Below are 26828 nucleotides of genomic sequence, written 5' to 3'. Positions count from 1 at the left end.
TGGAATGGTGGAGAAACCAAAAGTGTGTGCAAAATATTCTCTCTTTTTTTCTCTCCTTACTAAAGATCACGCACTCATGCTGATTACGATCCGCTCTTACGTATTTCTCTCAGCCTGTCGTCCCTCGCGTCCTGAGTCTGGAGGAAGCCATCAGGATCATTCAGGTGGCAGAGAGGGCGCGGCAGGGTCGCCTGAGGACCAGTATCATGCGGGATATACGGGATAACGAGAGACTGGCGAAAAAGGCTAAAGACAAGGATTCGGGTGAAGCTATAGAGCAACAGGCAGCTGTTCATATCCAGAAGGTGATGAAGCTCAGTTACACGTCACACACGACACAAAGCACCAAGTGGAGAACTGTGTAAATCTCTGTGTCTGCACTTTATCTCTGTGTCTGCAGGTGTGGAAAGGTTACGTACAGAGGAAGAGGACAAAGCAGGAGTGTGAAGAGGAGATGATTTTTCTGGGCATGGTGAGCTGAACACCTGAGTTTAACCCTTTTATACAATACAGACCGATGACTTAAAGTTTTTGATTGAGCCCAAATTTGCCATTTTTTTTTATATTTATTTCAAAAGAATTCAAGGCAAAATCCCCTGAAAATTATATCTTAACTTATATGTTTTTATTTATATTTTCTCTTCTTTTCTTTTTTTTTTTTTTTATATAAATTCTTTTCTAAATATTGCTATATATTACATTTGTAAAAATATTTTTGGTCATAAATGTTAGGCCTGAATGTCAAAATGTCAAAATGTCATATATTATAATCTAATGTCAAAATAATGTTTAAAAAAATGTTTGACACGAAAATACTGCAAAACATTATATGTGACTTATTATTACAATTTATTATTACTATGTCCAGTAGATGTAGCTGTGCCTGTGTGGGTTCTGTGCTCTATATATGAGTATATATATATTATATGATATATAATATATATATATATATATATATATAGTATAGCTATATGAATATATAAAGCAGAGAAAGAGGGAGAGAGAGGGGGAGAGAGAGAGAGACGGAGGACGAGGAGGGGTGAGAGAGGGGGAGAGAGAGGGGGAGAAGGAGACGAGAAAGAGGACTGAGAGGGATAGAGGAGACAGAGAGAGAGTAGAAAGGAAGAGAGAGGAAAGAGGAACAGACAGAGGAGAGACAGAGGAGAGGACAGAGAGAGGGGACAGACAGAGAGAGGGGAGAAGAGGGAGAGAGAGAGAGAGAGGAGAAGGAGAGAGAGGGAGGGAAAGAAAGGAGAGACGAGAGAAAGGAGAGAAGAAAGAGAGAGAGGGAGAGAGGGAGAAGAAAAGAGAGGAGAAAGAGAGAGAAAAAAGAAAGAAAGGAGGTCTCTCTATCACATATATCTCCCTAGTATCTCCCCTATATATACCCATATATATCAATATCTATGTATATCTCTACACACTCTTTATACCTATATATGTATCTATGTCTATTATATATATCTGTCTTCTAAACCTCTCTCTCTTTCTCTCTCTATGTCTCTCGATCCCTCTCTCTCTCTTTCACTCTCTCTCTCTCTCTCTCTCTCTCTCTCTCTGTCTCTCCCTCACTCTCTCTCTCTCGATCCCTCTGTCTCTCTCTCACCCCCCCCCTCTCTGTAGTCCATGAAACCCGGTCTCACTCAGTCGCTCCCTGCTGTTGTCCATGCTGAAGAAAAGAAAGCCATGAGGAGGGCCAGACAGGAGGAGCATGAGGAGGATTATCAGAAAGCTCTGATCTCCATCTCTGAGACCCTGCGAGAGACCGAGGGTCCCGACATGAAAGAAATGTTGAAGGATCAGATCAGACAGTGGTTCATCGAGTGCCAGTGAGTGATGAGACCTCACTAAGACTGATCCACACCATGTGGGTCTGATGATGTAGACATAAACACGTGTGTAATGTATAATACATTTTTATACACATATTTCTGTGCAGTGATGCAACAGGTTCGTTTCCCGAATATCCGGATGAGGAGGCCGGCGGCTCGGCTGTTATTTTCGCTAATAAAACACCTGAACAGGTAAATCAGAGCTGTTGGTGTGTACAGTATCACTACAGGTATTAAAATATTTCAGTCCTAATAACCGTCTTAATAAGTGTTTATATTAAAGTTTGTGGTAATAGTACAGGTGTAACGATTCAAATGATTCGGAATGAGAAAATCGAATCGATTCGTACCCGATTCAATGGTAACATCATAACAACGGAATCATTGCGTTATGAATCATATCATAGTAGATTCAGTTGATTATCAAATATTGAATTATTACTACAAACATCGATGCGTAAGAAATATTGTCAGATTCAGTGGTATTGTTAAATATCGAGTCATTGCATTTAGAACTGCATTAATAACTAGTTTTTAGTAACTGAATCGTTTTGTATTAGATTCAGTAACATGAATCATTTGCCTTATGAAATACTAATACATCAGATGAACTGATTTACATATTTATAAAAAAACAACACGTCACTTTTTCTCCATTTATACGTATCACATGATGGATTGTCTGCACAATTACTTCCTGTTCACACTTACATTAGAGCAGCTATAAATATTCACAATGTTTTTTTGGTTGTCGTTGTTTGTTGTGTAATACTGACCGAAGCTGATGGAAGAGCTGGCAGCTAAAGAAGAGGAGGAAGAAGACAATAAGGCGAAAGAGAAGGAAGAGCAAAAAGGCAAAGGGAAAAAGGAGAAAGCGGACGCAGAAGAAGAGGTACACGTGACGCTGGTGCTCACATGGCAGCACACTCACTAGTGCACTTTGTACACTTAAGCGGTCGTGATTTTGACACACGACCAACTTCAACGTCTCCCGGTCACGTTTAGGTCACGTGTATGATGCAGGGAGTGTTATCGCACTATATTTTACTCTCAGAACAGTGCACTGTATAGTGTACCGGACGATGTGATATTTATCATCCCGTTTACAGGAAAAGGAACCTGGACTGACGTTCCTGCCGTCTGCTTTCCTGCCTGAGCTTCAGAACGCTCACAAGACGTTTACAGGTGAGTCTGAACATCAGCCATTGTCACTCGTACCCACTGAGTCCAGCTTATAATTAGTTATATACGTTACCTACGTGTATTAACACTAAATCTACATGCTACATGGCCAAAAGTTTGTGCCCCTGAACATCACAAGCGTATGCGTGTGTCGATCGTCTCATTCCAGGTTTATTCTTCTATTATATTCTGCTCCGCTTTTCTCTTCTAGAAGGTTTTTCACTAGATGTTGGATTGTGACTGTGGGGATTAGTGTTCATTCTGCTATAAGAGCATCAGTGAGATCAGACTCTGATGTCGGGGGGTTGAGGAGACTCCAGTTTTAGTTCAGTGGGGTCGAGTGAGTGAAGGCTCAGTGCAGAACTTCACCTCCATACCATGTCTTCATGGAGCTCAGGGGCTTTGTGCACAGAGACATTGTCATAGAGAAGAGAAACTGTACTTCTGCAGCACACCGAGATATTTTATACGAGTGTGATAGTCAAGGGTGCACATACTTTTGGACATACGGCGTATCCGATCGTTGTGTCTCACTTTCCGTTCGGTCCTACACACAGAGGTCTGGCAAAGCCGTGACGAGTCCAAGAACTACAGCCAAAGACACGAAGCCGAGCTCATTAAAGGGGAGAAGAGGAAAGAGATCGAGGCAGAAATACGACTGCAGGTCAAATCAAAACTCTTTCTCTTTTTCTAACGTAGCGCTAATACTCCTAAAGACCCGTATCATAAGACCGAAGCCCTCCTGACATGTCTTTATGCTCCGCTGTTCAGGTGGATGAGCTGATGAGGCAGGAGCTCGCTAACTGGAGGTTAGCCATGGAAGGAAGTAAAGGCAAGAAATCCAAAGGAGGAAAGGTCCTGAACATCTTTTACCTCTCTCTCTCTCTCTCTCTCTCTCTCTCTGTCTGTAGAGATCGGGGTTCGTACCTGGTTAAATGTCTTTCTTTTGCTTTACACACAGAAGAAGAAGGCCGCGAAGGGCGGGAAGAAGACAAAGAAAGAGAAAGACCTGACAGCTGATAGGTGACTTAGTTCCCAAGTGTTTCTCCTTACAGAAAACATCCCTGTATTAATGATCACAGACTTTCTGTAAGAACTGTTTATCTGAAGCCTTCGCCGTACAAGTATCTATGAACGAGCTGTTGCTATAGAAACGATAATTACGTGAGACCAAGTGCGTTTCTTGATTCTGCCATCAGGAGCCTGGAGTCTCTGTACGAGGAGCTGGTGGTAGAGGGTCTGGTGAAACCGACGGAGAACGTGAAACTACACGACTTCATAGGTACCGATGTTTTAACACGATCGGCTTTGTGTTCAGCGAGACCTTTAATAACACATTGATAACACGTTAATAACACATGAGTAACACTGAATGTCGCTGAAAACACACGAGACAACAGGAACAGATCTCCAGATCTTAAATATAATAAGGATATGTTAATAGAACATGACAATCTCAAACCTGAGACAAGTTTAATAATATTATATTATTAATAATTAATTAATAGTTTCCTGGCACTCTTTTTTTCTGTAATATATAATTTTTTTGCCATGACCGACATTACAGGAAACAGTGTAAGAGGTGTGTATTTCCCAAAAGTTAATATGGTCTTAACTGGGATATGTGTGTGTGTGTGTGTGTGTGTGTGTGTGTGTGTGTGTGTGTGTGTGTGTGTGTGTGTGTGTGTGTGACAGTGTGTGTTTTCTTTTCATTCTCTTTAAATGGGATTTAAAAATGACACAAATAACACCGTCATAGCAGTGAAGCTGATTTAAGTGGAATTTGAGAGAGAGAGAGAGAGACAGAGAATGAGAGAGAGAGAGTGGAGAGAGAGAATGGAAAGAGAGAATGAGAGAGAGAGAGAATGGAAAGAGAAAGAGAGAGAGAGTGAGAGAGGAGAGAGTGAGTGAGAGAAAGAGAGTGAGAGAAAAAGAGAATGAGAGAGAGCACGAAAGAGTGAGAGAAAGAGAGAGTTAGTGAGAGAGAGGGAGAGAGTGAGAGAGACAAAGAGAGAATGAGAGAGGAGAGAGAGAATGGAGAGAGAGAGAGAGAGAGGAGAGAGAGAATGGAGAGAGAGAATGAGAGAGAGAGAATGAGAGAGAAAGAAAGAGAGAGAGAATGAGAGAGCGAGAGAGAGAGACTGAGAGTTCTCCATGACGCTCGCTTCACCATTTAACGACCAATCTCAGTCCAACCCGACCATAAAGCTCTGAGCAGTTTACTGTAAAATGTCCATGTTACAGGAGACTACAGCTTCCTCGGCACGACCCTGCGGCAGACCGACATCGAGCCAATGCCTTCGTTATCTGACGTGCGGCAAGTTATAGCTCTCTCTGCCGTCTTACCACTGGGTGTGTACTTCAGTCTGTACACACAAATCACTGTGTATTTCATGCTAAATGGAAGCTAATCTCTCTCTCTCTCTCTCTCTCTCTCTCTCTCTCTCTCTCTCTCTCTCTCTCTCTCTGCTGAAGGTTCCCAGGTGATCCATGAGAAAGCCCCTCTAGTTAAGGCCATGCTCCTGGTGGGGCCTTCAGGAGTGGGGAAGAAGATGCTAGTCCATGCTATCTGTCAGGAGACCGGAGCTAACCTGTTCGACCTTTCTCCTTTGAACCTGGTGGGGAAGTATCCAGGCAAGAGCGGGCTCCAGATGATGCTGCACATGGTGTTTAAGGTGAAGCTCCTGTCTATCTCAAAACTGTTGCAAAACAAATACGACCTCCTCGAGTCACAAACGAGTCACAACAATCTTTATCTCCTTTTCATATCAAGCTAGGTGTTAGTTACTGTGTGCAGTGGTTCCGGTGTGTGCACCACATCAGCACCGAAATGATAGTTATTTGTTATCCCACATGCTTTCGTGTCTTCTCCAGGTTGCCAGATTAATGCAGCCGTCTGTGATATGGATCGGAGATGCCGAGAAAATGTTTTATAAGAAAATACCAAAGGAAGAGAAAGACGTAATCATTCGTTCTTTAGTTGTATAACTTTTTATTAATAAAATATGCATCAAAGTATTTAAAGCTTACTTTTAATTTTTTATTTTTTTTTACTCGCAGTTAGACCCAAGGCGGCTAAAAAAAGATCTGCCCAAAGTCCTTAAATCGATCAAAGGTGAAGATCGTGTTCTTATAATCGGGACGACAAACAACCCGGTCAGTGCAGACCTGAAGTCTCTGTGTAGGCTTTACACAAAGATCATCCTCATCCCCCGGCCGGACTACGCCTCCCGATTCGGTATGCGGTTCAAACAAAACAAAACTAAAGCCTTTCTGTGAATCAGCAGCGTTAATATTTTTTGTGATTATTTGGACAAAAATGATTAATTTGCTGTGGCATTTTCCAGATTTGGAGTTTTTTTGTGAGTTTTTTTTTCTTGAACTCTTGAAATCAGGCACAAAGGATTCTTCTTTTAAACTCCTCATCTGTAATGTTCTTCTCAGAACTGTACTCATATTCACTACTCACAGTGAACAGTGGAAGAGGCATTCGGCTGAATCTGAATCAGAATCAGAATCAGTTTATTTGTCAAGTGTGAGCAGACGCACAAGGAATTTGTTGTGGTTTTTCAGTTGCCTTTGATACATACATACATATGTATTTTGGGGGAAGTCATGGCCTAATGGTTAGAGAGTTTGACTCCTAACCCTAAGGTCGTGGGTTTCGAGTCTCAGGCCGGCCATGACCGAGGTGCCCTTGAGCGAGACACCGAACCCCCGCGACTGCTCCCCGGGTGCCGTACTTAGATGTACGTCACATCATTTTCACTTTCACTTTCATACATACATACATACATACTGTACATATCCGGCATGCACAACTGTAAACATTTACATATTTACATAGTACTTGTGAGATGGAAAATGAATTAGAGAACACAGGTTAGAGGGCTGCATTGGGATTGGGCTCCCGCGGTTTCACCTCTGCCCCGGGCCGGAGTGGGCGGTCAGAAAATTTAGCGGGAGATCCGCGGGACCCGGTGGGATTTGGCGTGTAGCCTAATAATAACAATGGAGTCAACACATGACGTGTGGAGTCACTCCCGCGCAGGGCTCTAACACAGGTAATAATCCCTGTATTAGCTGTTGTAAGAAAAAAAATGTAAGACAATAAAAGGATGAAAATCTTAATGAAGAAGAAGTTTATTCCAGCGTAGCAGTGAGACAATACATTTAGAATCTGTCAATTTCTTACACTGTTTAAGCCAGATATGGCACGGGGGGTGTTTTTGTGCCTTAGATGTTGTAGTGAACAGAGATCTGTAGCGTCTTCCTGAAGGGAGAAGTGCAAACAGGTTGTGGCCGGGGTGAGAGGGGTCTGTAATCATGTCACCTGCCCGTTTATTCACTCTAGAGTTGTACAAGTCTTGAAGGTCGGGCAGGTGAACGAGCACCAACGATCCTTTCTGCCGTCCTAACAGTCATTCTTCTTAAACCTGATTTGCTGGCTGACCAGAAACAAACAGTAATAGAAGAAGCACAGAAGCGACTCAATAACAGCCGAGTAAAACCGTGCCATCTTTCCGTGTGGCAGGTTGAACTTTTTTCAGTTGATAAAGGAAGTACAACCTTCTGCCTGGCCTTTTAGACCATGGAGTCAATGTGATTGTCCCACGTCAGGTCCTGGGAGATGGTGGTTCCCAGGAACTTGAATGACTCCACTGCAGCCACAGTGCTGTCCATGCTGGTGAATGGGGGGAGGGCAGGGAGGTTTATCCTGAAGCCTACTATCATCAGTCTATTGTGACATTTTGTGGGTGTTGGATGCGAGTTTTTCCAGCCTCACTCGCTACTGCCTGTCTTTCAGGAAGGATGGACTGCCAGATGGAGGTGGGTACAGAGACTTGGTACTATGTCAGTTTATTCAGGAGGGTACCTGGGTTGATGGTGTTGAAGGTGGAGTTGAAGTTCACACACAGGATCCTTGCATAAATGAATGCGTGCTGTGATGACTGTGATGACCGTGATGACTGTGATGACTGTAATGACTGTGATGACTGTGATGACCATGATGACTGTGATGACTGTGATGACTGTGATGACCATGATGGCTGTGATGACTGTGATGACTGTGATGACTGTGATGACCATGATGGCTGTGATGACCATGATGACTGTGATGACTGTGATGACCATGATGGCTGTGATGACTGTGATGACCATGATGACTGTGATGACCATGATGACTGTGATGACCGTGATGACTGTGATGACTGTAATGACTGTGATGACTGTGATGACCATGATGACTGTAATGACTGTGATGACTGTGATGACCATGATGACTGTGATGACCGTGATGACTGTGATGACTGTGATGACCATGATGGCTGTGATGACTGTGATGACTGTGATGACCGTGATGACTGTGATAACCGTGATGACTGTGATGACCATGATGACTGTGGTGATGACTGTGATGACCGTGATGACCGTGATGACTGTGATGACCATGATGACTGTGATGACTGTGATGACTGTGATGACCGTGATGACGTCACGCGACACTTCTCACAACAAACCTGCAGAAAATCTCACACAGTTTGCTAGATTTCATGTTAATTTCTGTTATTATTAAATCTGATTTATAAACGGGGGATGTGGTAGCTTAATGGTACCAGTGTTGAGCTACTCATCAGAGGGTTGTGAGCTCCCAGTGCCGGGCCCCCGAGCAAGGCCCTCAACTTTTCATGTTATCCAAAAAACTTCCAGCTTGACCTCTGATTGTCCCACAGTGCTGACACTGGAGTCTCCTTCCACACATGATACATAAAGATCTCTTCATCGTATCAATGATTTTTTTAATTAATCCTCTTACTGTTAGAGAAAACATGTTCTGACCAATCAGTCCAGGACTCAGCAGTGCTATGACGTGATTAATAATAAATAGATCTCCATTTCGGCTCTGCTGCAGTTTCAGTCGCGGGGAATGCATTTTGTTGCATCGTCCGATTGCGATGTTAATAAATGTGCATGCTGTATTTGTACCTGCAGTCATGTGGAAGGAACTGATCCGGCGGAACGGCGGCGTCGTGACCAGCGCTCTGGACCTCAGCTCCCTGGCTAAGATCTCAGACGGATACACGCAGGGTCACATGGTGCGTGTAGTGAAGGGGATCCTGACGGAGCGGCGCATTCAACAGATCGCTAAACGTCCGCTGACCACCACCGAGTTCGTCTCGCCTCTGTCCACGATCGACCCCGTGTTCCAGGATGAAGAGGAAGCTCTCAAAGTAATGCGGTGATGAGATCATTATGGACCATGGAGCAGACGGCACAGCTCGGTGTGTAACTCAGACCTGTTTTTTTTTTTTTCACAGAGCTGGTACGCTAAGACTCCTCTGGGTAAGAAGAGAGAGGCAGCAGCTTTGGGGATAGATGAAGAAGAAGTAGCAGCTCAAGCCAAAGACAGCAAAAAGAAAGGGAAGAAGTAACTCAAACATGATGACTGTCACAAAAAAAATAATAAAACCATGTTTTGTTTTTTATGTCATAAGAGCATGTGGTCAATTTACTCTGGAGGGCAGTTTGTACAGAAAGACATAGAATATCATTTCTATATTTAACATAATTGTTATAATTGTAAGAAAAGAAAGAGATGAAGAGAACTTTAACACTAACCAGCAAATATCCAAAGAATGTTTTCTTTTAATCAAGTTATTTTGATATTTAAAGCTAAAGGATGTCATTCATCCATCCATCTTCTACCGCTTATCTGAACTTCTCGGGTCACGGGGAGCCTGTGCCTATCTCAGGCGTCATCGGGCATCGAGGCAGGATACACCCTGGACGGAGTGCCAACCCATCACAGGGCACACACACACTCTCATTCACTCACACACTACGGACAATTTTCCAGAGATGCCAATCAACCTACCATGCATGTCTTTGGACCGGGGGAGGAAACCGGAGTACCCGGAGGAAACCCCCGAGGCACGGGGAGAACATGCAAACTCCACACACACAAGGCGGAGGCGGGAATCGAACCCCCGACCCTGGAGGTGTGAGGCGAACGTGCTAACCGCTAAGCCAAGGCGCCCCTCGTTCATGTCTATCATCGTATTTGTTTTAAATGATCATAATTATACAACGTCACCAACGACTTGCTCGAAAAAAACGAAAAAAGTTTTGCACTACTGGGAGAGAAATATGCAAACCCCTCTATCATACCATGTCCCCACAAACCTAGTGTCCTTATAATGTCAAATTTCCACCTGTTACTTCACTATTAACTCACCAGTGTAATTAGAATACCGCATACATGTAGGATACAACTAAAATTAGCCTGATAACACAATGAAATTTACAATCGGACGTCAAAGCAACGTCTATAAATAATCATCAGGTACACTTAAAACAAAAAAAGCTGAAAGCTACATTAGAGCTCAGAGCTAGACGTAGTGGCGAAGTGATGGTATGTGATTCGGGGTAGTTTCAAGGTCAGCTAATAGGAGAAAAGGATTTGGGGCCGGGGGGTTAAAGCCGCGGCTCTGCCATCGGTCTCGGGTGAAGCTGTGAAACTGAGACGCTCCCCTTAGACTGGGATTTAAGAGATTATCTCAGAGCAACAAATGTACAGGGACAGCGTTCGGAGCTCACAGCACACAAAAACAGATACATGTGTGTGTGTTTCTGTCGTGTTCGTTCTCCTTACTGCTGCCGATAACTAAAGCATTGTCGTGTTCTGTTCGGTTCGGTGATAAAACCTAACGCAAGTATCGATCCGACGTTCTAAAGGTCAGGTTCTCTGTGATCTCCGACGCATGCCACCGGACACGCTGCTCGGATTTGGGTTCACGCGATCTCTGCTTATATTTAGACAAGAATAATGATAGATCGAACCTATAAATGTCCAAGCGGATGATATATTTCCATCGATAACATCACACCTGCAGTTGATTCTGTATCTGTGTACACTTGCGTTAAGATGCCTGTCACATAGAGGAAAGGAACGGGACCACAGGAAATGTGAAACGCATAACAACACGCTCCAACCTTTAGGGCTTATGGGACACATTCAGTTCTCATTTCAATGATCTTCAGTTTGTGGCTATTTTTAATGTGGCGAGAGACCGATAACGGTGTCCTGTCTTCTGAAATTGTTGAACTAATGTGTTCAGGAGGACACTTGTCCACGCCTGCAGATAGCAAGAAGCCCAAAACAGATCGATATGACACTACAGACGATCTAGTTTATCCTCTTTTAATGATAATTATCAGATGACAGTCACTCCGGACACTCCAAGAGGACGGGGTATTAGATCATATTCAATAAAATAAGTTATTTTGATGAACTATTCATTGATCACACACAAGGAGAAAAGGCTGGTAGACAGAAATAAGTGCTGAGTGATGATTTATCATTGCGGTGACCTATCCTGATCCCCCCTGACTCCTAGTCTCTCTCACCCTGGTCTGGATCATGTAACCTGGACTCCTGTGGTGCTGATGAAATATGGATCATTACTGAGCAGAGACACTCCGCATGCCACTTTTATTAAAGGTGAGGTCTGCGTTGTTTGAAAGCCAATGTCGACATTTGAAATCACCAAAACAAACGCACCCCTAACCCAAACGGGTCCCACCCCTGTATCGATAGCTCCGCCCACACATACATACGTAACTCAGGTGACTAACGGAAAGAAACGTGTCTTTATCATAGCTGAAGGGAAGAACAATACGATTGTAGATAAACAAACAAGCAAAAATGCCACACAAGCATAATCATGTAAAGGACAAAGGCATATATTAGTTCTGTGTAACAAAGCAAAACCAACGTTACTCACCTGTTTTTATCCTCCATGTTGACGTTAAAACCGCTTTCTGCTAATGTCACACACGCGCACCGAGCACTCTCTCCGCCCATGTCGACAAGCCCCGCCCCTTTCTGCTCATTGGCTACACGTTTGTTTGTTTTGATTCTTGTTTAGTTTGTCGTCCCAACTCGGTTTTCTGAAGCATTTCTCAAACAACGGAGACCGCACCTTTAAATAATCTCTGACGACAAGAATTTGGGGGCTCGGTTTATTTGAACTTGTGCTATAATTCTATACTCACAAAACCCAGCACCTAGAAAGCAAAATAAATATCTGTAAGAAAACATCCTCAATATATTCAAATTCAAACAATTTCTCTGGATATTCTAGAAGCTAAATAAAAGTGACACATTAAACGTTTAGTCCGATCAGATCATTTCGCTTGATTTCGTTTAAAATGATCTCTGTCTTAATCTTATTCTTAAAAATGTAATATTTCAGTATCGTCATTTCCACCTAGACTTTTACTCTATTGTGTAAACAGGTATTACATAAATATGCAAATCAAAAACATCTGCAGATCTATAGGCTCCGCCCCTTCCCCTGTAAACCCATGTTGCAAATCTTTCATTTGCATACTGAAATGTGATTGGTTCCAACATTTTATGACGCAACATAACGAACTTCAAATGTAGTCCAGTTTATTTCTAAAACCTTATGATAAAGATAAGAATAACGAACGACAAATATCATGTTTTTTTGTTTCCGTACTGTAAAACTAAGAGCTGAACCAGTGTGTGTATGATCATAATAGGACTCGATGCAGTCCCATACACACTTGTTGCTATCTTTATGGCTAATGACGCGCATCTATTTTAAAAAGAGAGCGTGAGGATCGACATGTCAGCTGTTCAGCATTAGGCTTTAGTGTAGCTGAAGAAAAAAGAGAGAGAAAACACTTTCTGCTGTCTGGTCGCTCGGGGAACGAGGGAGCGTGAACAGGACGGCGTGGGGAATCTGAGCAAACTTTTTTGTCCATCTTTAGGGATTTGTGCGAAACCTTCGGCTAACGGTGCAGCAGGTGAGTAAGAACATGACGGTCGGTTTACGGTCGTCAGTCTGGGCATGAACATTACAGATAAAAAACATCCCGTGGCAAAAATGTTTTTTTGGTACCAATTTTATTTATTATAATGGAAAAAATGCTGAAGATTATGTAAACAAACATTGCCAGTAATGTCAGAGTTTATGAACAAAGTCATAGTGTTTACTGCTGAGTGTTAATACCTTCATATCTATCTATCTATCTATCTATCTATCTATCTATCTATCTATCTATCTATCTATCTATCTATCTATCTATCTATCTATCTATCTATGTGTTTGTTTATTTATTTATTTATTTATTTATTTATTTATTTATTTATTTATTTATTTATTCATTTATTTATCTATTTGTTTATTTATGTGTTTGTTTGTTTGTTATTTTTTTATCTATGTATGTATGTATGTATGTATGTATGTATGTATGTATGTATGTATGTATGTATTTATCTATTTGTTTATTTATTTATTTGTTTGTTTTTTATTTATTTATTTATTTATTTATTTATTTATGTGATCATTTATTATCACTTGTGAATAATCCAGAATAAAATCTTTATATAAATATATAAAGATGATGATGACGTATCAAGTTTCAGTATATACATCATCATCATCATCATCATCATCATCATCATCATCATCATCACTTAGTTCACTTCTCTTCCTCTTTCCACATAAATTAAACAAGCTGAACAGAATTTGGTATCTTCACGTTATCGGGTGTTAATTCTGCTTCCTGGATTTTTTCTGTGAAACTGAACGCTGAGACAGAGATTTGTGTGTGTGTGTGTGTGTGTGTGTGTGTGTGTGTAACTGCTCTTTTACATTTCACTGATTCTGATTTCAAAATGAATTTTGTTTGTATGATATCAGCATGATTGTGAAGCAGTGTCGAGTCTGTTAGTTTAATGAACACACACACACACACTCACACACACACACTCACACACACACACACACACACACACACACACACACACACACACACACACACACACACACAATGTAAATAAATTCTATGTACATCATTTTGTCACTAGGAGAGGAAATGGTGACACGGGTGGAAACGGACGTGAGCTTTTGAGTGAATAAACAGCTTCACCATGGCGACTTGTAAGACAATATTTGTTTTGGGGTAACATTTATTTTTAATTTTTTCGGTAAATGTTTGGAAAAGCATCATTCTTTGTTTGTTTGCTGTTTAGTGAACAAGATTCAGGTGATCAAAGGTCTTGAGGATGTGACACTGTGTGAAAAAGAAGCCTGGACCTTCGAGGTGATTCTGAGTCACGCTTATGTCCAAGGCACGTGGACGAGGAACGGGCTGCGGTTCAAATCGAAGCCCACATGTCGCATGGCGATGCAGGGGAAGAGACACACTCTCACTCTGACACGTGTCTCGCTATTAGACATGGGCCTGATCAGCTTTCAGGCTGATGGAGCAGAGACCTCCGCTAATCTCACCGTCACAGGTAACAACATCTCCAACTGATCTGAGATAACTGAATAAGGTCTAATCCACTTGTCTATCATTCGCAGGGTAAAAAAACTGATGCGAGGAATTTTTCTGTAAAGAGATGTTTAACTGCAGTTTAAGGAAAGTGCCATTATTATGTAAAAGCCACAGGCAGATTAGCTGCAAGTTCATTATTATTGTATGTTGTTGTGATATAAAATAAATAACACACTTTAAAATAATCCTGATTGTGGAACAATAACACCACATGATTATGAACAGCATCATACCACACATCTACCACTTATTTATTTATTTATTCTTAATATTATATATTGTAATGGGAATTAAAAGTATAGAAAATTAAAAGGAATACAATTTCTTACTTGCAACACTAAACAGCTAAACACTGTTAAACGTCTGTTACTAGATCTTAAAAAGTCCATTCATTCATTCATTCATTCATTCATTCATCTTCTACTGCTTATCCGAAATTCTCGGGTCACGGGGAGCCTGTCTCAGGCGTCATCGGGCATCGAGGCAGGATACACCCTGGACGGAGTGCCAACCCATCACAGGGCACACACACACTCTCATTCACACACACACACACACACACACACACACACACACACACACACACACACTACGGACAATTTTCCAGAGATGCCAATCAACCTACCATGCATGTCTTTGGACCGGGGGAGGAAACCGGAGTACCCGGAGGAAACCCCCGAGGCACGGGGAGAACATGCAAACTCCACACACACAAGGTGGAGGCGGGAATCGAACCCCCGACCATGGAGGTGTGAGGCGAACGTGCTAACCACTAAGCCACCGTACCCTCCGATTTTAAAAAGTCGTAGCATATAATTATACAATAGCAGATTAATGGAGTTAATGGGAATAGAGATAGCAGCAAACTTGTTCTGAGACGTTCTGATTTCTATTTTCACTTTAATTTCCACTCTTTTTTTTATGCAGCCAGAGACATACAGATTCTAACCCATCTTCAGGATGTCAGCGTGACTGAAAGGGAGAGTGTGACGTTTGTGTGTGAAGTGAACCTCGAGGACGTGGATGGAAAATGGTTCAAAAAGAGCAGCAGGATAAAAAGCGGGGACAATGTTAGAATTAGACAAGATGGTAAGCGGCAGTTTTTTTTTTAAGAGATTTTAATCTGATTTATAGCATTTATACAGTAGCATCTTTGATGTCTCAATTCTGATTGGTCAGAAACTGTTGATTAATTCTCTGTAACAGCAGCTCTAACAGTAAAGCAGCTCTAAATCTCAGGTTTATTAGTAACACATTTTTTCTGATATGAGGAGAAGGAAGTGATTCAGATTGATACAAATCGTTGGTAAATTGCGTCAGGGTGGTTACAGTAACTCAGCTCGCTTTGATTATTTTGCAATCGCAGCATGAAACCGAGTGTATTTTTCCTGACATTAGTCATTCTTTTGCTTTTATGAACGCAAACGTAGGTAAAATTCACACACTGACCTTCAAAGCCATAAAGCCAGAAGATGCCGGTGAAATCACCTTCACTGCGGAGCGAGTCTCATCATCGGCCATGCTAAGAGTCAAAGGTAAAAAAATCAGTAATGTATTTTAAAGCTCTTATGTAGTGTATGTTACGATAATGTCACATGCTGTAAGACGTTTAAAACTGAGCAATTTGTTTCAGAGCTTCCGGTTCAGATCGTGAAACCCCTGCGGGTGAAGATTGCCATGTACAGACACCGGGCCATGCTGGAGTGCCAGGTCTCTCGCGCTAATGCTGAGGTCACATGGTACAAATGTAACAGAGAAATTACACCCAATGGGAAGTACCGGTTTATTAGTGACAGTCTTTACAGGCAACTGACCATCGAAGAAGTAGGTTCGTCAGACGAGGACACCTTCATCTGTGACGCTGGTGATGACAAGACTTCTTGCCGACTGTTTGTAGAGGGTGAGACACTTACGATCAGGTCATTGGGTGTCGTCTGTGACGACACGGTGGCGATATACAGTAATCCCTCTCCACTTCGCGGTTCAAGTTTCGCGGTTCAAGTTCCGTGGCCTCGGCGCATCGCTGATTTTTCAAAAATATTCATCGAAAAATAAAAATAAAAACGGTTTCCCAGGATGCCAGACAAAGACAGAAACTCTCTCAGGGGCTTTGTACATACCCACGGGCACTCAGACAAGGCACATGATTGGTTCCCTGCGCGAGATCTGAGCTGATTGGCTGCGCATCATCGTATCCTCTCCCAGCTTTGTTGTATCTCGCCACTCTCGTTCACGCTGTCAACCGTGTCTCGTGTATCGTGTTCGAGATTAACTTTGTGTTAAGCCCTTACGATGCCTCCTAAGTGCCGTGCCTCTGCGAAAGATTCCACTAGTGAGCCCAAGAGGAAGAGGAAGATGATGACCATCAGTGAAAAGGTCAAACTTAGGGCCAATCCTACTTTACGGATTTTCACCTATCGCGAGGGGTTCCCGTCCCCATTAATTCAATTCAATTCAATTCAAGTTTATTTGTATAGCGCTTTTTACAATAGACATTGTCTCAAAGCAGCTTTACAGAACAGAAACATAAAGCAGAAGGTAGACATAATTAATGATAAAGGAAATAACGAATAATAAAAGAAATAAGAATTAACAGAATAAAAATTCTAGATTATTATTAGATGTACATAGTTCACAGTGTGTATGTATTTATTCCCCTATGAGCAAGTCTGAGGTGACTCAGGCAGCAGTGGCAAGGAAAAACTCCCTTAAATTGGTAAAGGAAGAAACCTTGAGAGGAACCGGACTCAAGGGGGAACCCATCCTCATATGGGTGACACTGGGGGTGTGATTGTAATATACAGTCAAACAAAATGGTGTATTGGTGTGAGGTTTAAGGACTTCTGATCTTCTGAGTACCGCGATAAACGAGGGATCACTGTATATGCAATAACACATGCAGTTTTCAAACAGGTATTCTTACTAGGGTTGCAAAGGGGCGGAAAGTTTCCCGGGAAAATTTCCGGGAACTTTCCATGGGAACTTAATTTGGGGAATTTTGGAAATATTCCAAATTGGAAACTTTACGGGAATTTATGGAAATTTATGGGAATTTACAGGAATTTATGGGAATTATCTGGAAATTTAGGGAAATTGCTATAAACTATATCATATACAAACATAAATAAACATTCTGTCTGGTCATAAGCAGATGTCCATGGAAGGTAATACAAATTTTAAAAATGACGTCTCGACCGATTTAATCAATTGTTAGTAGAACTTTAATTGATTATTTCACTGAGTAACACAAAAGCATAATAAACATTATTATGCTTGTAATAAACATCATAAACTTAATAATTGTAATAAACATATGTCTCTATGATTGCTGCAAAATAAAAGCATCCCTCACCCTTTGCCCTTCTAAAAAAGTCCCAATCAAAAGTAAGTGTGTGTGTGGAGGTGTGTGTGTGTGTGTGTGTGTGTAGGGGGGGGGTTATGTCATCAAATGATCTGTGCATGTGGTGACGCTCCTAATTTACTGCTTATTAAGAGTTAGTAAGGTAGTTATTAAGTTTAGGTATTGGGTACAATTAAGAATGTAGAATAAAGCATTAATATATGCCTAATAAGTACTAATAAATAGCCAATATTCTATTAATATTCATGCTAATAAGCAACTAGTTAAATGACCCTAAAATAAAGTGTTACTGTGCATGTTATGGAAGAACGTAAGTACCTGCAGGGGGTTTGGCCTCAATGGCCTTCCAGTAAGCAGTGTGCTGTGTGCAAGTGACCGAGGAAAGTAGGGTACAAGTCAACTTGAATTGCATTAAATCTTCTTGTTTTAAACAAAATTATGCTGCAAGATTTTTTTTAAACTACATTTAAGTTCCTTGTTAAAGGAAACTCTGTATTTTTTTTTAAATTCCCAGTTAATTCCCATATATTCCTGTTAATTCCCATGGAAAGTTTCCAGCCTTGAAACTTACCGGAATTTTGCAAACCTAATTCTAACACAAAATGGCTAGCTAGTTAGTGCGATTTCACAAGATACCCCGGAGACCACCAGAGACCCCGCAGAAATGAGGCGGAAACTTAACACTTCACGATTCACTGACTGACAGAATATTTAAGAATAGAATGTAGGCTTTGGAATAATACGCATAATGTGGTGTTGCAGAATGTAATTTTTTTGTAATTGATTCCAGAGCAGGCTATCAGCATCGTCCGTGGACTGAGCTCGGTCGAAGTGATGGAGCCTAAGGAGGCTCGTTTCAGAGTGGAGACAAACATTAAAGCTGAACGAGCCCCTAAATGGACTTTGAATGGAGAGCTGCTAAGTCCTGGCCCTGAAGTGAGAATTGAGAAGGAAGGAACGACACATCGACTGACTTTCACCAACACCAACAGCAGCATGTGTGGCACCATCCAGTTCAGCTCGGGGAAAAGCAGGTCAACTGCCCAGCTTACTGTTACAGGTAAAAAAAAAAAGAAAAAAAAAAGGTAATCCAAAAATCTAAGAATTAAAGGTGGGGTCTTCGTTGTTTGAAAGCCTATGTCGACATTTGGAATCACCAAAACAAACACGCCCCTAACCCAAACGGGTCCCACCCCTGTATCGATAGCTCCGCCCACACATACATACGTAACCCAGGCGACTAACAGAAAGAAACGTGTCTTTATCATAGCTGAAGGGAAGAACAATACGATTGTAGATAAACAAACAAGCAAAAATGACACACAAGCATAATGATGTAAAGGACAAAGGCATATATTAGTTCTGTGTAACAAAGCAAAACCAACGTTACTCACCTATCGAGAAGGAAAAAAGCGCCCCGGCGTCTTAAGTAAAGTCGGCCACATATTCACAGGTCGGAGTTTCCCGAGTCGATAACTCCTGAGCTAAACGCTGTTACTACACAAAACGCGGTTGTAGCTGCCTCTCTACATTACTACGATAGAAAAGAGGTGTTATTTGTGTAGTAACAGCGTTTAGCTCAGGAGTTATTGACTCGGGAAACTCCAACCTGTGAATATGTGGCCAACTTCCTGCTCCTTCAGTTCTCTCCAGCGCTGGAAAGCTGATCCTATATTAACACGTCCTACTTCTTGTCCTTATCGTAAGTCTTTCTTCTCTTTCTTTCTTTGTTTTTATTCTCCATGTCGATGTTAAAACCGCTTTCTGCTAATGTCACACATGCGCACCGAACACTCTCTCCGCCCATATCGACAAGCCCCGCCCCTTTCTGCTCATTGGCTACACGTGTGTTTTGATTTTTGTTTCGATTTTTGTTTATCATAGGCCTGACTCGGTTTTCTGAAACATTTCTCAAAAACCCTACCTTTAAAGTGTGTATCTTTGTTTTATTGAAACAGAGCGCCCCTTGGTGGTCACCCAGCCTATTTCTGATGTGGAGGTTAAAGAGAACTGCTCAGTGGCTCTCAAATGTGAGTTCTGTCCTTCACCAAGAGTAGTGCGCTGGTTCAAGGGTAGAACACCATTATTGGCCTCAAGCAAATATAACATGAGGCAGGAGAAGAACAGAGTCGAGATGATCATCATGAACGCGAAGGCTGTAGATACAGGGGAATATCGCTGCCTGGCTGGAGGAGCTGAGAGCAGAGCTCGAGTCAATGTAGAAGGTATGTGTTGGTTCCTGGTTGATAGTTGTCATGTGACAGCTGGTGGATGGGAATTGAAAAGGGATGAAGAAGTAACCGTTGTTGTTGTTTTTTTTTGCAGTGAAACGGCTGAAGATCACAAGACATCTGGAACATGTAGAGGTTGAAGAAGAAGGAACAGCAGTGTTTTTCTGTGAGCTAAACCACGAGGCACCAGGCATCCAGTGGCTTCTCAATGAAAGGGTGATTCATGCCAGTCACATAAACAAGATCCAGAACTCAGGCAAAGTTTACACTCTGGTCCTGAAAAGGCTTGCACCACAGGAGAGCAGGGTGACTTTCAAGACCGTCAGCATCAGCGAGTCCACCGTTCTCAGAGTCAAAGGTGAGGATCGTGTTTTTATTTATGCTCCGATAAGAAAACCAACGAGAATTTGATTTGTTGTGACTCCATTGCTCAGAAAGGCCAGCAGTGTTTCTTAGACCTCTGGAAGATGTTGTGGCTGAAGAACGTGCCAAAGTTTGCTTACAGTGCGAAGTCTCCAAGCAAGCAGTAACCCCTGTATGGAGCAAAGATGGTACGGTCCTAAATGCCAGTGAGAAACATGAAATACTTCAATTGGGAAAGTTATTATCTCTGATCATTCACAAGCTCAGGAAAGATGATGCTGGGGAATATTCTTGTGATGTTGGGACTAGCCAAACAAAAGCCAAGGTTGTTGTTCGTGGTAAGTTTAATCTGAGCTCTGAATGTGTTTTTGCATGAAAGGGGGTTTTTACACCTGGTCACTTCATGCGTTTTCTGTGATCCGATAGCTATCCTAAAGACCGGGTCTAAATGCCCTCCGAAACGTTTTGGAGACGGATATAAATCCGATGGTACAAACCCCTTCAGGAGGTGGTCTGGGACGCATTTCAGATGAAACTGGACAGGTGTAAATGAATGTGGTTGTTCAAGCCACATACGTCACTCGCATGTTTTCCCACCAGCGCCGGCTCCGATCTTTCACCCAGGCGTCTCGTTGGGTCTTAAAATGCACTAAATGCAGTAAATGCTGTTTTTTGTAGCAACCGCATACACCAAAGCGTGTTCCATTTCCATTACACCGGAAACGAGGTAAAATATATTAGCATTTTGGGCGGGAGTAGAAAGATCGGATCGATATCCAATTCGCCGAGACGTGTTTATGTGGCCTGATGTAAATGGTACAGTTTTAACAAATCAGATAGCTATCGGATCAGAGAACACACATGAAGTGACCGAGTGTAAAAAGACCCTTAGACATGCCATTTCTACTAATTCAAATAAACTTCCATTGTATTTTCTTTTATAGATCTGCACATCACCATTGTCAAGCGCTTGCGGACAATTTCGGTTCTTGAGGGGGAGTACTGCAGTTTTGAATGTATTCTGTCACATGACATCATCGACGAACCCTCATGGACACTAAATGGCCAGCTGATCATAAGCAATGCCCGAATCCAAATTGCTAACCAGGGGAGCAAATACACCATGAACATCCAAGAGGTTATAATTACCGATGCTGGGGAAGTGGTCTTCACTATTAAGGATCTCAGTTGCAGGACCATGCTGTTTGTCAGAGGTATATCATACATCGTTATTTAGAAGATATCATAGATTTCTTGGGTTGTCTATATAATTGAGCAAAACTTCTCTGCCATCTGTTCTCAGAAAAGCCTATACGTGTGTTCAGAGACATGCTAAATGTTAAGGCGGTACCTGGAGAAGATCCAGAGCTTAGCTGTGAGATTACCAAACCGGGGGTGACCATCAAGTGGTTGAAAAATGGCCGGTCGATCAGATCTAATTCTAAATATGAAATGATCCAAAAGGGCTTCTTGGTTACGCTAGTAATCCATAATGCAACTGTGAAGGACTCTGGGGAGTACTGCTGTGAGGCTGATGGAACCTCCACTAGGGCAAGGTTAGAGGTAAGAGGTAAGTGCTGGAGTTATTTTTATTTGTGCAGTAATGCCATATTGTGTAAGCTGTAGCTAAGAGATGTTATGATGAAATATATGTAGGAATCATTTGACATAAGGAGATTTCAGGTAACTTTTTAAAGAAACTATTATTTCAGTGGGCGCACGGTGGCTTAGTGGTTAGCACATTTGCCTCACACCTCAAGGGTTGGGGGTTCGATTCCCACCTCCGCCTTGTGTGTGTGGAGTTTGCATGTTCTCCCCGTGCCTCTGGGGTTTCCTCCAGGTACTCCGGTTTCCTCCCCCGGTCCAAAGACATGCATGGTAGGTTGATTGGCATCTCTGGAAAATTGTCCGTAGTGTGTGAGTGTGTGAGTGAATGAGAGTGTGTGTGCCCTGTGATGGGTTGGCACTCCGTCCAGGGTGTATCCTGCCTCGATGCCCCATGACGCCGGAGATAGGCACAGGCTCCCCGTGACCCGAGAAGTTCGGATAAGCGGTAGAAATTGAATGAATGAATGATTGAATGAAAGATTATTTCAGTTGCAGAGTCTAAATCAGAGCTAACTGTGGTACTTTTGGTTTGTTTTTAATTTTTTATATTCATAGTTTGATTCAGTTCACGCAGAATATACTCTTCTGTTATCCCCTGTAGATTTCCAGCACACATTTGCTACAGAGCTAAGAGATGTAAATGCAGAAGAAAAGACTATGGTAGTGCTGGAATGTGAGACCAAAAGACCTGCCACTAAGGTGAGCTGGTTAAAAGGCATGGTTGTGCTTATATCAGGTCAGAAGTACCTGATGATGAAGAAAGGGGTCTTCCTCTCACTTACCATTTTCAACCTTGACAAGAGTGACAGTGATTTGTACACATGTGATGTTGGGACAATGCAAAGCAGGGCCTTACTTACAGTACAAGGTAAGGATAACATGCGACCATTTTTGCAGCATTTACTCACATTAGAAACACTATTTACCTATCTTTGTATACTTGTTGATCTCTCCTGCAGGTCAGAAAGTACTTATCTTGGATGAACTGGAGGATGTTGAATGTCTGGAAGGGGACAGCGCCGTATTCAAGTGTCGTATCTGTCCAAGTGACTTCACCGAGGTCAAATGGTATCTCGATGAGACTCTGCTCTATACTAATGATCTAAATGAGATCCAAATGATACATGGTGGCTACCACTCTCTTACCATCAAACAGCTTGCACGCAAAGACACAGGAACGATATCTTTCGAAGCTGGAGACAAGAGATCTTATGCCTCACTGCTAGTAAGAGGTAAGAGGTAACGATTCTATGGCAGGCTTAGTCATGTTCACGTACCGTATGTTCTATATCAGATTACATGGTAAGATTGTTTCCTGATTGTCTTGTGATGGAACGTCATATTATGATTTTGATTACCTTTTTCTGAAGACAAAACACACAATCTTTAAGAAATGGGACATTGTTTTGAGCAGCATTTAGACACAGTAAACTTAGACACGGGGGGGGCACGGTGGCTTAGTGGTTAGCATGTTTGCCTCACAACGGGGTTCGATTCCCGTCTACGCCTTGTGTGTGTGGAGTTTGCATGTTCTCCCCGTGCCTCGTGGGTTTCCTCCGGGTACTCCGGTTTCCTCCCCCGGGCCAAAGACATGCATGGTAGGTTGATTGGCATCTCTGGAAAATTGTCCGTAGTGTGTGAGTGTGTGAGTGAATGAGAGTGTGTGTGTGCCCTGTGATGGGTTGGCACTCCGTCCAGGGTGTATCCTGCCTCGATGCCCGATGACGCCGGAGATAGGCACAGGCTCCCCGTCACCCGAGAAGTTTGGATAAGCGGTAGAAAATGAATGAATGAATGAATGAATGAATAAACTTAGACACAGTTGGAGTTTGAATATACTGAATTTTTTTTTTTTAGAAAGACGCCCAACGATTATCAAACCGTTAAAGGACATCGAAGCTATCGAGGGAGGAAGTTTAAATCTGTCATGCAAGGCCTCAAAACCATGTCATATCCTGTGGTATAAGGATGGCTGCTTAATGTGGAATTCCTCCAGCTATTTCATGACTCGCTCTGGAAATGAGGCCAGGTTGACCATCCGAGAGGTTAAGGACACCGACGCAGGAGTGTATGAATGTAACGCAGGATCTGTCAGTACCAAGGCTACAGTGACTGTTAAAGGTGGAGCTTCACGAAACTGTAAAACTTGTATTTCCCTTAAAATAATGGTTTAATAGCAAATAGGTCAATCATGTAATGATTATTTTGAGCCCGGATTCTTCCAGATGTTCTTGACATCTTGTTAAACTCGCTGTTTAACAAACCATAAGATAGCAGTAACAGTTTGTTAGCTTGTTAAAAAGAAGTTTGGTGTCTTCTTAGCTGTAGGATGTTTGGAAGTAAATATGCCAAAAACTAAAATTAGACTCACAAACTGGGCTAAGATCTCTATAAATTTATTGGTGGTATAGTTTACATTAGTCAAGGTACCATATCTGGCATCATCTGGAATGGAAACACTACTCATGTAGACATGTCCATGGTATAAAACCTTCCAGAAAATATTATACCCTGAATCTGTTCTTTGTTTCATGATCATTAGCTGTGCCTGCTGAATTTACAAGGCAGCTTCATAGTCAAGAAGCTGACGAAGGAAGTAGTGTGACACTGTTCTGTGAATTCTCCGTACCCGGCGTTCGGTACTTGTGGCGTAAAGGAGCCGAGACTCTCAGGTCAGGAGAAAAATACTTAACGAAGCAAAGAAAAAATTATCTTTCTCTTACAATCCACAATTTGAAACTTGAGGACTCAGGGACATACACATGCATATGCAGAAACCAGCGGTCCACGGCCACGGTGACGGTCCACGGTAAGATATGACAAACAAACCGTATTTTTACAATCTATTTTCTTCTTTATTGCAAGACAGTAGGGTAACATCCGCCATTCCTGTTGTCAGCTATTCCCATAACTTTCATCAAAGAACTTAAAAATCAAGAATCAGAGGAGGACATGGCCATGACGTTACGCTGTGAGCTCTCCAAAGCTGGAGTACCAGTGGAGTGGATGAGGAATGAGGAAGTGCTCAGCCCAGGGCTGAAGTTTCAGATGCGACAAATAGTATCGATACAGGAACTGGTCATTAGGAATCCAGTGCCAGAGGACAGTGGAACCTACAGCTGTGTGTGTACTGGCCAAAGGACCGAAGCCATAATTACGATAAAAGGTTGGCCAAGTTTTTAGACATTTTGGTAAAAAAATCATTGTTAGTAATTTTTGTATTATATATACAGTAATACCTCGAGATATGAGTTTAATTCGTTCCGTGACCTTGCTCGTATCTCAAATTGCTCGTAGCTCAAAGCAATTTTCCCCATTTAAATCGACTGAAATACCATTAATCCGTTAAAGCTCGCAAAATTCCACTCCAGTTGTTTTGTTTATGTGTTTTGAATATGAAAAATGTTCAGTACCTGTATTCATAAATGACAAATATTGTATAAAATCATACAGTAATAAAAGAGAATGTTAAAGGAGGAGTAAACAGGCAGAGGAGTTAGGAGGAATTTTGTCTCGTACGTCACTTTCGTTCACTTACACGCTACTGTACACTCTTAATGCTACTTTACACTTAAATGGAACTTAACTAAACTTCGCTAAAATTAACTGAACTTCATTGCTACAATTTCTGTTTTCTTTACATTAATTTTGCTACATTTTCTTCATCGTTTTTCTCTTCACTTGTTTTTGCCTTTTTTGTCACTCTTTACTCATTAATATCTGCCGGTCATTTTAATAAAAACCTGTCTGGTCGGCATATCGGATGGAGTGTAGTCGCACAAGTTAAATTTTTTTAGCAGCTCCAACGCTCAAAGCGGATCTAAAAATTACGGATCCGCAGGTGCTCGGCACCTCACGCAGCGCCTTTGCGACTCTCCATAGGAAATGAATGACTTCCGGTTTATCGGCCGTCATTTGCCGTGCACAGTGTGAAGGCGGCTTTAACCGAGTGAGACACGGGAAGCTGAGGCGGGGGAAACTTTGTTGTTGGGGATCTTTGTTTCGGCGGCGGCGGCTCGGATGCTCGTATCTCAAAAATTTGCTGGTATCTCAAGGCAAAAATTTGGTCGAATCACAGCTCGTATCTCAAAAAATTCATATGTCAAAGCACTCGTTTCTCGAGGTATCACTGTAGTAGGAGATTGACTGGAAGTGTGTCCCCCTAGCACAACCTATCACCTTCAAAAAGAAGCTTAAATCTCAAGTGGTGGAAGAAGGAAACAGTGTCACTTTGCACTGTGAGGTATCAAAACCTGGACTTCCTGTAGAATGGAGGAGGGGCCAAGAGTTGCTCAAGTCTGGAGAAAAGTACCGGATGAGACAAAGAAATTGTCTGTTAGAGCTAAAGATATTCAACTTGATATGCGAGGACAGTGAGATATACAGCTGCTCATGTGGAAATGTCCAGACATCAGCTAGAGTCACTGTTAGCAGTAAGTGTCACGAAATGTAGACGAATCTTATTCTTATTCGGTATGACTGCGGATTTGCTTTTGTTATTGTGGTGAATGTTTTTTTCCACAGAGCGACCGGTCAGTTTCACAGAGAAGCTAACAAACTTGGTTGCTGAGGAGGGCAAGACTCTGACGTTGCACTGTGAACTGTCCAAACCTGGTGTTCCAGTGGAATGGTGGAATGGAGAAGATCTTCTCCAACCTGGACAGAAGTATCAGATGAGAGAAAGGGATGCGACACATGAGCTTATCATCTGTGACACTGTGCCTGAAGACAGTGGAGTCTACAGGTGCATATGTGGAAACCAGAAGACCAAAGCAATGATAAAAATCGTCGGTAAGATAATTTAGTTTTATGTTTTATTTATGTGACAGTATGATTATTATATCATTCACCTAATTACATGGCTTGATTTGTGCT

At 42.0% G+C, this 26828-nt stretch overlaps 2 protein-coding genes across 3 annotated transcripts in view; both read left to right on the top strand.

Moving 5' to 3' along the window:
- zgc:153738 (uncharacterized protein LOC558115 homolog) overlaps positions 1-9502 on the top strand; it is an 11049-nt gene extending 1547 nt beyond the window's left edge. For both annotated transcript variants that reach the window (XM_027154154.2, XM_027154153.2), the window contains exons 3-19: positions 1-22; positions 114-305; positions 401-472; positions 1624-1829; positions 1940-2024; positions 2614-2724; positions 2942-3017; positions 3572-3678; positions 3786-3869; positions 3976-4037; positions 4214-4296; positions 5259-5366; positions 5490-5689; positions 5889-5975; positions 6075-6252; positions 9009-9247; positions 9335-9502. The exon at positions 1-22 is cut by the window's left edge and continues 98 nt beyond it. In XM_027154154.2, the coding sequence (XP_027009955.2) occupies positions 1-22; positions 114-305; positions 401-472; positions 1624-1829; positions 1940-2024; positions 2614-2724; positions 2942-3017; positions 3572-3678; positions 3786-3869; positions 3976-4037; positions 4214-4296; positions 5259-5366; positions 5490-5689; positions 5889-5975; positions 6075-6252; positions 9009-9247; positions 9335-9448 (2026 nt within the window). In that variant the 3' untranslated portion in view covers positions 9449-9502. The remainder of the gene's footprint in view (positions 23-113; positions 306-400; positions 473-1623; positions 1830-1939; positions 2025-2613; positions 2725-2941; positions 3018-3571; positions 3679-3785; positions 3870-3975; positions 4038-4213; positions 4297-5258; positions 5367-5489; positions 5690-5888; positions 5976-6074; positions 6253-9008; positions 9248-9334) is intronic.
- Positions 9503-12366: 2864 nt separating this feature from the next.
- obscna (obscurin, cytoskeletal calmodulin and titin-interacting RhoGEF a) overlaps positions 12367-26828 on the top strand; it is a 65932-nt gene continuing 51470 nt past the window's right edge. Inside the window, exons 1-19 of the mRNA XM_047799928.1 lie at positions 12367-12851; positions 13918-13990; positions 14083-14349; positions 15318-15479; positions 15821-15925; positions 16024-16290; positions 18542-18811; positions 19710-19976; positions 20077-20340; positions 20417-20683; positions 21290-21559; positions 21649-21915; positions 22555-22821; positions 22913-23185; positions 23811-24074; positions 24496-24762; positions 24853-25119; positions 26120-26386; positions 26478-26744. Of these exons, the coding sequence (XP_047655884.1) occupies positions 13981-13990; positions 14083-14349; positions 15318-15479; positions 15821-15925; positions 16024-16290; positions 18542-18811; positions 19710-19976; positions 20077-20340; positions 20417-20683; positions 21290-21559; positions 21649-21915; positions 22555-22821; positions 22913-23185; positions 23811-24074; positions 24496-24762; positions 24853-25119; positions 26120-26386; positions 26478-26744 (4288 nt within the window). The 5' untranslated portion in view covers positions 12367-12851; positions 13918-13980. The remainder of the gene's footprint in view (positions 12852-13917; positions 13991-14082; positions 14350-15317; positions 15480-15820; positions 15926-16023; positions 16291-18541; positions 18812-19709; positions 19977-20076; positions 20341-20416; positions 20684-21289; positions 21560-21648; positions 21916-22554; positions 22822-22912; positions 23186-23810; positions 24075-24495; positions 24763-24852; positions 25120-26119; positions 26387-26477; positions 26745-26828) is intronic.

Source organism: Tachysurus fulvidraco, chromosome 14 (assembly GCF_022655615.1).
Source record: "Tachysurus fulvidraco isolate hzauxx_2018 chromosome 14, HZAU_PFXX_2.0, whole genome shotgun sequence".
Classification (NCBI taxonomy): domain Eukaryota; kingdom Metazoa; phylum Chordata; class Actinopteri; order Siluriformes; family Bagridae; genus Tachysurus; species Tachysurus fulvidraco.
The sequence above is the reverse complement of the archived record's forward strand: the minus strand, read 5'-3'. Positions and strand labels throughout refer to the sequence as shown.